Source organism: Fukomys damarensis, unplaced genomic scaffold (genome assembly GCF_012274545.1).
Source record: "Fukomys damarensis isolate Sample0158 unplaced genomic scaffold, DMR_v1.0_HiC HiC_scaffold_24, whole genome shotgun sequence".
Classification (NCBI taxonomy): Eukaryota; Metazoa; Chordata; class Mammalia; order Rodentia; family Bathyergidae; genus Fukomys; species Fukomys damarensis.
This window is the reverse complement of record NW_022900936.1, coordinates 67,133,343-67,148,508: the sequence shown is the minus strand read 5'-3', so window position 1 is coordinate 67,148,508 and position 15,166 is coordinate 67,133,343. Positions and strand designations below refer to the sequence as shown.

General features: G+C 40.6%; 1 protein-coding gene and 2 pseudogenes across 1 annotated transcript in view; 2 read left to right on the top strand and 1 right to left on the bottom strand.

Moving 5' to 3' along the window:
• The window catches only part of LOC104857979, a 5,073-nt pseudogene extending 2,871 nt beyond the window's left edge, over positions 1 to 2,202 (bottom strand).
• A 6,326-nt stretch (positions 2,203 to 8,528) lies between these two features.
• On the top strand, positions 8,529 to 10,658 carry LOC104859060 (annotated as a pseudogene).
• A 4,382-nt stretch (positions 10,659 to 15,040) lies between these two features.
• The window catches only part of Hacd2 (3-hydroxyacyl-CoA dehydratase 2), an 87,886-nt gene continuing 87,760 nt past the window's right edge, over positions 15,041 to 15,166 (top strand). Inside the window, exon 1 of the mRNA XM_010619529.2 lies at positions 15,041 to 15,151. Coding sequence (XP_010617831.1) covers positions 15,041 to 15,151 — 111 coding nt within the window. The remainder of the gene's footprint in view (positions 15,152 to 15,166) is intronic.

Sequence of the window (15,166 nt, the reverse complement as noted above, 5' to 3'; positions counted from 1 at the left end):
TTTTTTTTTTGCTTTAAAAGGCTGATGCTTGCCGGCAATAAATGTCGCCTTGATCAGACTCTTGTTTTGGCGTCCTTCCTTTCTCTCTGCCCTATCTCCACCCCGCTGCTCTTTCAGGTTTGAGGCACTGCTGGACAGTGCTCTGCGTCGCCGGCTCACGACAGGCAATGAGGATTACAAGTTCAAGTCCAGATCATGTCTCAAAATAAAATTAAAAACATCTGGGGACATAGCTCAGCACTGCCATATTTAATTCCCAGTACTGGGGGAAATAAAAGAAAAATGAAAACAAAACAAAACAAAAAATGTATGCCCTAAGCCACATAGCCTCTTTCTTTCCCCATTCATTGAACAGACAATACTAACAGGTCCTCTAACATGTTCAAAGCTAGACATTAGGAAAACAATACAGACAAAAGAAACCTGATCTCTACAAACCCTCAAGAAGCAAGTTGCCCTGTGCAACCATTTGAATATCTGTGGTGCTAAGATGGGGCCTCACACTCATATCTCAGTATCCTTTTTTTGGGGGGGTACAGGGGATCAAATTAGGGACCATGCACTTACAAGGCAGACGCAGTGCCATTGAGCTAAATCCCCGGCCACCTCAGTATCAAGCTGTTGTTTTGTTTTTTTCCTTTCTGGTACCGGGCATCGAACTCTGGTCCTTGTGCTTGCAAGGCAGGTGGTGGAACCACTGAGCCGAATCCCGGCCCTCAGTATCCTTAATAGAAGCAGTGCACTGTACCGAACACCCTGAAATGGTCACTACCCACATGTCCCTTCCGGAAGAGATCTTCCTCTGGAATAAAACAGAAGGGAGCTCTAAGATATCCTAGCTCTTGAGGGTAAAACCTGTAGTTTTCTCCACACTCATGAAACACGCCATTCATTCTTTCCTTCAGTTTCCTTTTGATAACTGTCTTTTGGGGATCAGGTCCATCCTAAGTGCTGGGGATAAAAAAATAAACTTCAGACTATACCATGATGAGGTTTTCATAGGAGTGTTTTCAATTGCCCTATACCACATGCATTTCTGTCAAACATTAAGGGGATAACTGGTTCTCAACAGGGTGCCTTTATTTCTTGGACATATGTGTGTGGAGTAAGGGGAGAGAATTCAACATCTGGAGGCATTTTTGGTTGTTGGTTCCTAATGGGATCTAGTGGATGGGGGTCAGCAATATTGCTAAACATCCTATAATGCATAGGATAGTACTGTTAACAGAGAATTATCTGGCCCAAAATGTCAAAAATGGTTCTGAAACCCAACTTGAAAGAAGTGTAATGACTTGTTACACTTTTGCATCCATGCTTCAAGGCAGGTTTTCCATCTCTGGATCACAGCATCTTCCCTCTGATTGCTACTGCTCAGAATAAAATTCAAGCCCTTCACGGTGGCTCACAGGTCTTACATAAGGTCAGTCCCTATCTAACCCCACTATCACCACATACTATACTTCCTTTGGCTTACTATATCCCAGCCATGTTGATATCCTTACAAATCCCTATACACAACAGGCCTTTCCTAGCTCCTCACCTTGGCGTTTAGTTTCCAATACCAGGCTTGATCGCTAAAGACTCCTACGCCCCCAGAACCCATTAAGTATGTTCTGCTCTTTCAAGGTCAGTAGAAATCTGCCTTGAACGAAACTCCCAAGACTACACGAACTGAAACACACATCGCTGTGGTCTCGACCTTGTTCCTCGCTGGTTTCCTTCGCAGCGCATTTAACAATCTGCGGTCACTTTAATTTACTTTTGTGTCCATCTTCCCAGTAAGCCAGAATGTAAGCTCGGAGAAAGGGGGGACCACATCTGATTGTTTATGTCTCCATCCAACGCCTTGGTTCAATTGGAAAGGAAGCAGTACTTAGAAATGAACTGCATGTCCTGTTCACTCTTTGTAAACTGTCGTCCTACGACTGCGCATGAGTTTGGAGTGAAGTTAAGTTTTGTAATGCTTTCGACAGAAATAACTCTATAGTTCTTTTCCAGAATTCACCAGACGAGTACTGCAGTACAGCGCTGGCTCATCCGCTAATCCCTTCTCGCAGCTGAGTCCTATCTCCTTGGACACAGGAGCTGAGGCCAGGGAAAGAGACGACTCTGGGCTCTGCCACCCTCTTTTCTACTCCCTGAAGACTTCGGCGTCTCTGCCACTCACCTTCTTTTTCTCCAAGCCTCCCATGGCTCCACGTTGAAGGCTTTACTAGGTCAGCGCCAACGGACAGCGCCTCAGCGTTGTTTTAATTTGCATTTCTGCAATGGCTAGAGGTACTGAACGTGCTTTCATTTACATATGGGCCATTTGTACTTCTTCTGAGAAGTTCATTTCAATTTCCCTTTTCGATTGGTCTTTTATTTTGGTGGTCTAATTTTGCTTAGTTCTTCAAATATTCTAGATATTAGTCTTTGGTTTAAGGAATAGCTGGAAAAAGTTTTTCCTATTCTGTAGTTTGTCTCTTTAGTCTGTTGGTTGTTTCCTTTGCTGTGCAGAAGCTTTAATTTGGTGTGATCTCCTTTGTTGATTCTTGATGCTATTTCTTGTGCAACTGGAGTTCTATTCAGGAAGTCTTTACATACATCTATGTCTCAGAAATTTTACATATTTTATCTTCCAGGAAATAAAGTATTTCTGTGCTTTAACATTTAGATCTTCAAGCCATTTTGATTTTAGTTAGTACATGGTAAGAAATATGGGTCTGGATTCAATCTTCTGCAGGTAGATAGTCAATTTTCCCAGAACCACTTTAATTATAGAGGCTGTCTTTCTTCCAGTGTATATTTTTGTCCCTTTTGTCAAATATCAGATAGCTGAATGTGCCTGGGTTTCTTTCTGTTTCCTCTACTCAGGTCTGCTGATCCACGTATCTGTTTTTGTGCCAGTTCCATGCTGTTTTTATCACTTAGCTTTGCAATGTTATTTGAAGTTCAGAATTATGATGCCTCCTGCTTTGCTCTTATTGCCCAGAAATGCTTTTGCTATTCTGGGTCTTTTTTAGTTCCACATGAATTTTTTAAATTTTTAAAAATTTTATTAGTACATGTTTACACTATATACTGGTTACATTCATTGTGGGGAATTGATGCGTGTACATAATACATCTCAATCATTTTTCCCTTCCTTTACCCCTCAATGTTTGCCAGCATTCATTTATTAATCTTATATGAATTTTTTCCCTTCCCCTTCACCCTCCATTTTTGCCAGGATTAGATTCATTTATTAATCTTATATGAATTTTGTTGTTGTGGTGGTGGTAGGGATCGAACTTGGGACCTTGCACTTGCAAGGCAGGAAGTGGAATCACTGAGCTAAATCCCTGGCCCTCCTCCATGTCTTTTAATGGCTTGAGAGCCCATTTCTTTTTATCACTAGCTAGTATTACATTGTGTGGATGTATCTCAGTTTGCTGAAGGTCATCTTGGTTACTTCCGAATTTTGGCAGTTATGAATATAGCTGCCATATACATATGGGTGCAGGTTTTTGTGTGAATATAAATTATATTTTTATTTCATCTTTCCTTAAATATTTCATATACGCTGATGTTATATTCTGTACTGATAATTCCAATATATAAGGTTTCCTAGGGACTAAGTCATTTTTCTCATTATTTCTGCTGATTCATAGTGGTTTTTCTCTCACATGATTGGTAATTTTTTAAAGTGGGAATTTAAGTTTTATTGAATTAATCAGTAGAAATTCAAATGACCTACATTCAGATGTTTTCTTCCAAAGGATTGTTACATGGCTCTCCCAAAAGCCAGGTGCCATGTGGACCATGTCAGTGCCCACTTCTGGGATCCTGGAGGCTCAGCTTTCTCCACCCTTTGCCCTCAGGGCAATCCGGCTTTGCTTTTATTAATTGTTCAGTCTACTTCTCTTTACTGTTAGCACAAGCACTCCTCCCAGTTAGTGCCTCCACTGTGGTGATTTCCCTACTCTCCTGAAAACTCAGCAATGGTTTAAAAATGATGTTTGTCATTTTTCAAGTCTTTGGGGGCTTTGGTGTTGTTTTGTTTTGTTTTTGGGTAAGGAACTGTGGTAGGTTTAGTAATGGCCCTCCACCCTCCGTGTCCTAATCCCCAGAATGTTGCTCTTATGACAAAACAGATTATGCCGATGTGACTGAAGATTTTCAGATGGGAAGATTATCCCAGATGACCATAGTGGGAGAGGCTGGAGGACCAAGTCAAAGAAGGTAATGCAACAACAGGAGCAGAGACTGGAGTGATGAAGACAAGCCAAGGATTGCTGGTAGCTTCTGGAAGCTGGAAGAGGTAAGAATGGTTTCTTCCTGGGAGGTTGCAGAGGGAATCAGTCCTGATGACACCCTGATTTTTTTTTTTTTTTTTGGTATGGGGATTGAACTCAGGTCCCTGCGCTTGTAAGGCAGGTAGTGGAACTACAGAGCTAAATCCCCAGCCCTGACACTTTGATTTTTGTCCCTGTAAGAATAATTTTGGCTGGGCATGGTGGTGCACACCTGTAATTCCAGCACTTGGGAGGCTGAGGCAGGAGGATCTCAGTGAGTTCAAGGCCAGTCTGGGCTACAAAGTGACACCCTGTCTTAAAATAATAATAATAATAATAATAATAATAATAATAATAATAATAACAATAATAATTTTGGTCTTCTATCAGAACTGTAAGGAAATAAGTTCATGTTGTTTAAACCACTAAATTTGTGGTAATATGCTACAAAGGTAATAGGAGTGTAATACATGGAAATTTTTTTCTTTTCAGACCATACTTCCAACCTATAATTAAGAATTTGTGGAGCCGGGTGTGGTGGCACACGCCTGTAATCCCAGCCCTCGGGAGGCTGAGGCAGTAGTGATCGCTGTGAGTTCGAGACCAGCCTGGGCTACTTAGTGAGTTCCAGGTCAGACTCAACTACATAGTGAGACCCTGTTTCAAAACAAACAAACAAACAAAAAAAAGAATTTGTGGTTCTTCATTTTCATGTCTTAGTTCAAATTTAAATTCCCTAACCTAGCACTTAAGGCTTAAATATTAAATTTGGTTTTGTCATCCTACCCTGGTTACTCTGCTGTAAACACATTTCCCACTTTTTATCTCCTATAATGACTTTCTGCCTTCCCATAATACCTCATTACTCTTATTACAATGATGCTTAACATTTCTTCAGGAAGCTTTTTCCTGGCTCATCTCCCCTCTTGGAATGACAGCCTTACTATAGTGCTCAGAATGTTTTAAGGCTTCAGCAAGGTCTCTGCTTATTCAGATCTCTCTTAGGCCCCTTTAATGTGTTTATTGTCCTCAGTCTGTGAATGCTTCTATTCCCCCATACTGGGCTGTAAGAGTCTCAGAAGCAGACAATAAACATTTGGCATCTTTGGGGTTTTTTTGTTTTGTTTTGTTATTTTTGTACCGGGGACTGAACTCGGGTCCTTGCGCTTGCAAGGAAGGCCACCAAACTGCTGAGCTAAATCCCCGGCCCTTGGCATCTTTGGCTATTACCTGCCTTATTAGTTTTCTGTGACTGCTATAAAAATTGCCACAAACCAGTGGCTCAAAACAAATTTGTTCTCACAATTCTCAGAATTCTGAAATCAAAATATCAGCAGGGGCCCATCGTCACATGGCTGTAAGGGAGAATTCATCTTCCAGGTTCTGATAGTTATCTGCACCCTGGATGTGCAGTTGTATCATTCCAGGTCTCTGCCTTTATGGTTACACTGTCTCCTGCATGCGTATCTACACATCACTCTCTTCAGTGTATCTATTTGATTATATGTGTGACTACTTTCAGTTAGGGTCCACCTGGATATTCCAGTATATCTTCTCACCACATGAGCCTCAATTTACATACACCTGCAAGGACCCCTTTTCCAAACATTGTAACATACACAGGTTGTAGATATTTTGATATCAGTACCTTTTGAGGAACCATCTTCCAACCTACCATACCCAGAATCCATCCCCTTCTTTTGGCCACAACCCCTTTCTAGTAAGAAAGAGAAATACATTTCCACCCAAATTCAATTCCTACAACCGAAGATAGGACAAACACCTAGCCAATCAGCATATTTTATTACTTTTGGTCACAAAAATTGTCTCAGTGATGAGCATGTGACACAGGCCAAACTAATGAGATTACGTGCCAGGACTTTTGTTTGAGCAAATGGGGTTTTGTTCTGGGATTGCTAGTTTAAGCAAAAAAAATCCAATGAGTCACAGATTGGAAAAAAATGAAGTAGCTCACAAAATTGAAGGCTGAGTAGCAGGTACAATGTCTCAGGACTGAAACTAAGACTCAGTGGCCCCAAGATCCACATTCCCTCTATTGACTTTTTGCTGTCAACAATCTTTCTATACATGGAAGGGAAGATGGGTTACATCTTCTTATCTTTTACAATCGCAGAAAAAGCCAGGTCAGGTGAGGCACACTTATAACCCCAGCACTGTAGAAGGCTGAGGCAGGAGGATCTCAAGTACAAGGCCAGCCTAGGCAATGTAGTGACTCAGTCCTTGTCTCAAAGAAAAAATAATTTTTTTTTTTAAAGTTCGGGGAACGTAGCTCAATCTAAAGGCCCTGGGTTCAATCCCCAGTACAAAAACAAAAAAACAAAACATTACACCACAGGTTGTAGAGATCAGTTTCACAGCAGGAATCTGATGACTTCTGCTTATGTCAGTAAAGTTTTAAGTTTTGCTTTACTTTTACTCCTGAAACTATGGTTGAGGCAGACTATTTCATGTTGCCAGGCAGAATGTCAGGAATGAGAAGGGAGCACACAAACAACTGAAATGAGCCACCACTACCAAGAAAAAAATTATTGTCCCTATTTTACAAAACCTGTAGTCTCGTAGTAGAAAGAAATCACATGAATAAGTAAAATTACTGTGATATGTCATGAGAAGTCCTTGGCAACTACAGCAAGGAGAATGATTCATTCCAGAAATTCAGGGAAACTTCCTATGAGAAAGTGATGGAATTTAGATCAGAAGGAAGGTAGGACTGGAGATTATTCCAGGCAACATCTTGAGTGCCTAGATGAACAGCAGTGGCATGTTCAAAGTCCATGTGGCAGATAGGAATCTTGCTCACTGTAAAACTCAGGACAAAACTATTATGGCTAGGGACAGCACGGTGGTGAGATGAAGAAGCAAATTATTATAGGGCACATTAAGTATTTTGTACCTTAAGTGTCATTAAAAATCATTTAAATATCCTAAGGGGGTAGGATGGGGGAAGCAGTAGACATGAGAAAATATGTGTTGGGAAAGATCACTCTGTACTGTATAGAAAAGATTGGGCCTAAATGACTGCAAGAAGATACGTTGAGTTTTAAATTGATTTATAACTGAACAGAGCTTTATATATGCTACCTTCCACTTTCCATTAAGTAGATTGTACTGGGGGAAAAAATCAGTTAAATAAAAGAAAAAAAGCTTTTAGATGAATGATTTTTTTGCAAAATGGTTTGCTTCTTTCTTTGCAAAACCTACCCCGCCCCCGCCGCCGCTGTGATCACATCCTGCAAATTTGGCCCATCAACTTCTTATTCTTTAAAGAAGACAGAAAAGTAAGGCAACTAGAACTCTATATAATCTGTGAAGACTCTCTTCATCTCTCTCTCCATCTCTCCCTTTGCTCTCCTGCTTTTTTTTTTTTTTTTTTTTTTTTTTGGTACCGGGGATCAAACTCTGGAACTTGTGCTTTTGAGGCAGGGCGTGGAATTCCTTTTGCTCTCATATAAAAGCATTTTCTAGGCACTTCCGGATTTTTTTTAATGTAGTCATCATTTGAGTAAGTGTCTAATTAATTGGTAGTTGTATGGTCTGCTGTATCTAAAGCAGTTTTGGATGTACTTTCTTGTGCCTGGAGATCCTTTTATATTTTTATTTATTTTTTTCTCCAGAGGTCCTTTTTCATTAATGCTTCAAACTTCATGACCTCATCAGTGACATCTGCTGCCTCCTGTTGCTGTTCATCACTTTTTGGTCCTCAAGTACTTTTAGAGTACGATTTGATGCAGGTTCAGGAATCTGACCATTATTTCATTTTGTCCTCTTCTGTATAAGTGTTGCTCTTAGGAAGCCTCAATTTTCATGTTTTGAAATTTTAAGTTTGCCAGAGGTTGTGTGGAAAACGCCTTTGCAAATGATTTAGGAGCTGCTAATCACAGAGAATGCGGTCTTCAATTCTTCTGGTACAAGAGCTTCATGGGAGCCAGCCAAGCTCAACACCTAATACCAATTTTCTGTTATTCTGGAACTTCACAAGACCATGTGAAGCCCTGAACCTGATACCAATCTTCTGGCATGAGCTCAAGCCACAGCCCCCCAACTGAAACTAATCAAGTGAGAAAGAGAAGGGGGGTGTAGCTTAGTGGGGAGAGTAAGAACGAGACCAGGGTGTAGCTCAATGGAGCTGGCACCTGCCTGGTAAGTACAAGGTCCTGAGTTTGATCCTCTCACTCTCCCTCACCCTCTCTCAAGGTCCTGAGTTCATAGAGGGAGAGAGCTTACCATGCAGAGTAGCTAATACACAGGCACATGCACATTCAGCATAAAAAGTAGGTTTCATGGCAAAACAGAATTTTCAAAGAAAAACAGTATGAGGAAAGACAACTCAAAGATTTCCAGGATCAAGAAGCACCTTTGGCAAAACAAGCCAAGATTGATTTTTTTTTTTATAAGAAAGTGCCTTATTTACGTATTTTTGTGGTAGGGGGATTGAACTCAGGCCCTTGTGTTACGCGAGGCAGACGGCAGAAGCACTGAGCTAAATCCCCAGCCCAAGCCAAGATTGACTTTGAAGAACAAATATTCAGAGAGAAAGAGGTTCATGAACAGATTGCTGTAAAAGTTCAGGTTCATTATAGAAAGCATTATAAAATATGTGGAGAAATTTTGAAGCAAATAATTGATTTGTCCACTAAAGTGGCAGACTATCAAATGCTAACAAATAATCTGATTTCACTTAAGATGATGCATGATTGGAAGGAATTGTTTTTTCACGGAAAGCCCATATATGAACAAACCTTTATTAAGCATATGCCTGCTAATCCCACTGAAGAACAATTTAGAGAACTGTATAAAAGAGACTTGCTAGATAGCAAAGATTATGAAGAATTAAGAACATGGTAGAGAGTGGGCTGTACCTGAAGACATTGACAGATAATTCACCACCCTCCAACAATTCCATACTGGGTCATGCACTTCACAGACTCACTAAAAAATCTCTTCCTCCTCAAGTTGAGCCAACATAGCCTGAACTGCCTTCATTCGCTATCAAAGGATGCTTACTAGGGAAAACACTTAGTGGGAAAAGCTATCACTTTAAAGACCTTAAAAGAGAGTTTCTTATTCCGGTACTTTGTATGGGCACTCTTGTCCAAGGAGCTATCGGAGCATTTTATGACAATGAAAAAGTCAGTGAGGACTCATCAATTCATAAAGAAGGTGGAGCGGTTCCATCAGATCTGCAGGAGGATAGTAAAGAAAGCCAGGACTAGCCAGGCATGGTGGCTCAAGCCTGTAATCCCAGCACTCGGGAGGCTGAGGCAGGAGGATCGGCAAAAAAATCAATCTTGGCTTATTTTGCCAAAAAAAAAAAAAAAAAAGCCAGGACTTACACAATGTATCTTCAGATGCTCCAGTTTCAGGTGAACCCTTACCAAAAACGGTGAAACTACATCTAGTACGCATACTAATGGAACACCAAAAACTGAAGAAATCAAATCAAGTGATAGTGATAATTCCTCTAAACTTGCTGTATGTGCTCAGCTTGATGCTAAATTACAACAGTTGCTGAAGAAAGGAAAGAGCATTCCAGACACACCATTAGTTAACATTAGTAAATGCTATTAATGAGATACCTGTGAGTCAAGGTTGGATCCTTGATGGTTTTCCAGTGACATTAAACCAAGCACAGCTTCTGGAGGAAGCTCTGACTGGCTGCAATAGAAAACTCATAGAAATAGAGGCAAAGAAGACACAAATATCCACATTGGCTGTGGATTCTACAGCTTCAAAAGAAGCTTCTCCATTTGATTTTGTTATACTATTAGATATTTCATATTCTTTCTTGCTGAATCACATGAATGATATCATAGTTGAAGAATTTTCAAATGAAATGGCTCATAAAGATATTGGTCAACATGGCACTGCTGAAAACCAAGATAAGCATGGGTACCAGAACTTAAGAGATCACATACAAAATAGAACTATTGGCTTCTTGGGCAACTGGGCTTTGTTGGAAACAGTGCTTTTCTTCTCTTTTTCTTTGTCTTTTTTTTTTTTTTTTTTTTTGCGATACTGGGATCAATCTGAGGACTTTGCACTTGGGAGGCAGGTGTGATGCCACTGAGCTAAATCCCAACCAGAACAGTGGTTTTCAGACCCAGAAAATATTTTGATAAAAATCAATGTTGAAATAAAGAGCATTTATGCCAGAAACTAAAATAAAATTTTGCAACTGAGATAGTGAAGAAAAAGAATAAAGTTGAAAAGAAATTAAAAGAAAAGGAAGCTGAGAAAAAAACAGTAGCTTTCCTGGCTGAGTCTCCGCCTCTACCCCCTCCTCTTCCTGAGCCAGAAAACAAGAAGGAAATTCAGGCTCAGCACAAGCAGAATCCTTCAAAAACTCCTCCTGCCAAAGGAAAACCACAGCCAGGTGTCTGACAGAGTGATTTATAATCTTGTTTGCCTATTTTTTATTTTCACTTAGAAAAGAAATATAAATTAGAGTGCCAGTCCAAAAAAAAAAAAAAAGAGAAAAAAGTATGGCCTCAATGTGCATTCATCTAGCTATAAATGTCTCTAGTTTCTGATTCTTTATGGCTCAATAGTACTCATTTATTTATTGTTTTTTTTTTTTTTGGTTTTTTGAGACAGGGTCTCACTATGTAGTTGAGACTGACCTGGAACTCACTATGTAGCCCAGGCTGATCTTGAACTCACAGCAATCCTCCTGCTTCAGCCTTCTGAGAGCTGGGATTATAAGTGTGCACCGCCACACCTGGCTAGTACTCATTTTACTTTTTTTTAAAAAAACACATCTTCTTTATCCAAATGTCCAGTTGATGGGCATTTGGGTTCTTTCCAATATTTAGCTATTACAGACTATGCTGCTATAAACATGGGTGTGTACATACTATGTATGATGTTTTAAATTATTTTGGGAAAATACCCAGCAGGGGAATAGCTGGGTCAAATGGGACCTCTAATCCTAGCTTTTTGAGGTATCACCGTACTGATTTCCATAGTAGTTGTACCAGTCTAAAGTCCCGTCAACAGTGGAGAAGGGTTCCTTTTTCTCCACAACCCCACCAGCATTTGTGTTGGTTGATTTCTTGACAGCAGCCATTGTTTCTAGAGTGAGGTGGAGCCTCAGCATCGTGAATAAAACTTCAGTCACAAATGGACTAGCACAAAGAATCAACAACTGGGATCTCATCTTCTTGAAAAGCTTCTGCATTTCAAGAGAAACCATCAACAGAGTGAAGAGACAACCCATAATGTGAGAAAAAAAAATTTACCCGCTGTTTCTCAAAGGTCTATTATTTAGAATGTATAAAGAATTTTAAAAAATCAGATCTCCCAAATTTAAAGACCCAATCCAAAAATGGGCATCTGAAATGAGTGTGGTGGTCCAGGCGTCACAACACGAACATGCCTGAGTCGGGGAGTGAGGATTGAGAAAGGAAAGAACACTCAAGCCTGAGTGGACACGAAGAGAAGTCTGATTTATTTCACAGAAACAGCTCCTTTTATAGGCTCGCATCAACAGGAAGCTTTTAAGGGCACACAACAACAGAAAACACCAAGCAATCTTTTTTATCTTTATGCAAAGACCGGATTTCCTGACTCTTACAGATAACATCAGATCTTCAGCTAACGAGTTTCCTTTTATGTCAGGGTCAAAGAATCAAAACAAGCTCAACAAACAGTTTTCTTGAAAAGTAGCAAATGTTGATGCCTTAATTATACAGGAAGAAGTTATTTTCCAAATGTCAAACTCCAGTGGGCCATGACTGGGCCCCCACAAATGAGCAGACATTTCTCAAAGAAGTAGAAACAGCAAATAAACACATGAAAAAATGTTCCACATCAGTGGTCATCCAAGAGATGCAAATGAAAAATTGCTTCTTCAAATTAAGATACATTAAGTACATGTACAAATTCTCTACATATGATGGAAGTGATCATCAGGTATGACAAATATGTACTAATTTTTTAAAATAAATTTTAAAAATCCAAAATAAATAAGAGGCTGAGGAAAAGGGGAAAAATTGCTCCTATAATTCATTTTTCCAAGTTGTCTGAGTGCCTCTTCTGTAAGACTTAAGTCTCACTTTTACTCCTGGAGCGTGAACAGCCAAGAGGCTTCCACGATGCTGAGCTCAGAAGCTCAGCGAGGCTCCAGGAGCTTGTCACACAGTGAGAGTCACCCACGAAGGAACACACCAGGCAAGTTGGCAAATAGACCTTTATTAGTCTGGCCAGACGGCACTCCCCAAGCCAAGTAGCTCAGAGAGGCGGCTAGCTCAGAAACAGAAGCCACTTTATATAGGGCTGAAAAGGGGGGGGTTTACATATAAAACTTACGGGAAGAGGACAAAGGTGAAGAAGCGGTCGTTCTGACCTATTGGTTATCAGACACATATTTGACTGTCAGGTACTAATGATTAGCAGATTGCTCATTCACTGTTTTGTTTACAATTTAGATTATAATGTTTAGAACATTCAGACTACAGGCATGCAAGGAGTGGCGCAATCCATGTTGGGTCTCTGTGTATCAGTCTCCACCATACACAGTTATCTAACAATTCACAATTAATCACTAGTTATCTTATAAGGGATGTGGGGAGCGACAGTCTAGGTCGTTTGCTGGTCAATATGGAGTCGCTCTGGTTCAGCCAGGCTCCCACATTCTACTCCCACTCAAATCTAACAGTATCACCAAATTTTAAGAGTTTTTAAATAGTTCCAAAATTCAATTTTTTTCCCCTTCATTTGTTGCCAACCTGGCCCAAACCACTATTCTTAGATTATTGAAACAATTCCCTGATATCACCTTTTTTAACCAACAAATACTATAACCAAGAAAGGGTTTGATTCTGCTGCTGTTTAATAAACCCAGCAACTTTAAAGACCCAGTGATGGAAGAAAAAAAAAGCTTTATTCAGTGGCCAATGAATGGAGAATTAAGTAGGTTCCTTCCTTGCAAGTCAGTTTAACTCTAGAGTTGAGAAATTACAGACAGGATTAGAATAATAAGAGAGAGAGAAAAGCTAAAAAGGGGCAAGAATATTCATATATTTTATAGGAATAGGCAGAGATCCTTCTTTTTATGATCTGGTGTTTTGGGTCATGGTAGCTTGTGGGGGCTGGTGTTTGACATTGGAAAAGTAACTTCTTCTACCATTAGAGCATTGATACAACCTATGTAACATCTGTTTATTTGGTTTTTCTGAGACAGGGTCTCAGCTATGTAGATGAGACTGGCCTGGAGCTCACTGCTAATCCAGACTGGTCTTGGAACTCAACAGCATCCTCCTACCTCCGCCTCCCGAGTGCTGGAATTATACGCTTGCACCACCACACCCGGCTCAAGGACTTTGTTAAATTTGTTTGTTCTTTGACCCTGTGATGGGAGGAACTGGAAGAGACAGCCAAAGATCTGATCTCTGTAAGAGTCAGAAAATCCGGTCTTTGCATACAAATAGTTGCTTGGTGCTTCCTGTTGGTGTACCTTTAAAAAGAGCTGTTTCTGTAAAATAAATTAGACTTCTTGTCTCCACATTATTGAGTGTGCTGTCTTTTCTCAATCCTCACTCCCCAACTCAGGCATGTTAGTGTTGTGAAGGCTGGGCCACCACATTAGCTGGTTGGCATTGTTATTCAAAAGGTTAAGGCCACAAAGGAGACAGAAAATATGAATACAAAGATGTCAGACCTTTTCATCTTTCAAAAGTCACCCTATTGGACATCTCAGACTGAAGGGAAAAGTCACTGTTTACAGCAAAAGAGCCTTCAAGTCCTTGAAAAGTAACCTAGTCAACTCTTACCACCATAACCCACATGAAAGGTGCTATCTAAAGCAAAGCTAGTGGGATACTAATATATTTCTTAGCTATGTGACCTCCAAAATTAGTAATTTTTAAGTCAACTAAGAACAAGTGAGACTAGAGGGTTTATTTAGGTTTTTCTTGGATAACAACAATATGATTTTATTTTCGGCTGGCACCATGTACTCTCTTGGACACTGAAGACTTTTGTCGCTCATTTAAGTGAACCCCGGAGCAACAATTTCGCTTCATGAATACTTATTTAAATGAATACATAAATATTTTATGCCACCATATAAACAGTAATTCTTTTAAGGAGATGTTTGGTAGTACGAAAAGTAATGGCAGGACACTTTTGTGAAGAAGCCCGTAGGACAAAGAAATGAGCAGAAAGTCAAGTCAGCCGATTGGAGAAGTACCCCCCACCCCCCACCCAGCCAGGTTGTTTCTTTCCATCTAAGTCAAAGCTCCTTTATTTTTAGCCACTGTGGTCATAAATATTTTTCTTATCTCTTACCTTGTTCTTCCACCAGCCATGCCAGCCACATGGCCATAGGCTGCTGGTTGCATTGCATCACCACCCAGCCCTCAGTGATTGCACTGTACACCTACCCAGCCCTGTGACATCTTGGAATGCTGGACCACAAGAGCTTCTCCAACTGTTTACTATTTGGCATTAAAATAAAAAAGCAGGAAAGAAACCTTATGAGGCTGAGTCCTCAACCAGCCTACTGGATAAGAAGCAGGGAATTACCCTGCACTCTACAAACACACTGGTCCCCTGGTATGTATGAGATGCTCAGTGGCAGGCTACTTGTACAGGAGAAATATAAGGTGACAGGGAAAAAACAAAGAAGGAGGAGAGCATAATCGTTTTTGATCCAACATGGGAGTTGTGATGATAGAACGAAAGGCCAGAGACGACCAAGCAGCCAGCCGATATAAGAGCTGGCCTGAGGATGTTGGCCAAGGCCCACATTGACCTAACCCAACATGGCGTCGGAAGACTGGATTCCCCTGATCCAACATGGCGGCAGCGACTCAGGCCAGCCGAGGGTCGGGAGCGCCAAGAGCGTCTCTGCCCTCACCCAAGATGGCGGCCCCGTGGGCGGTGTCCCG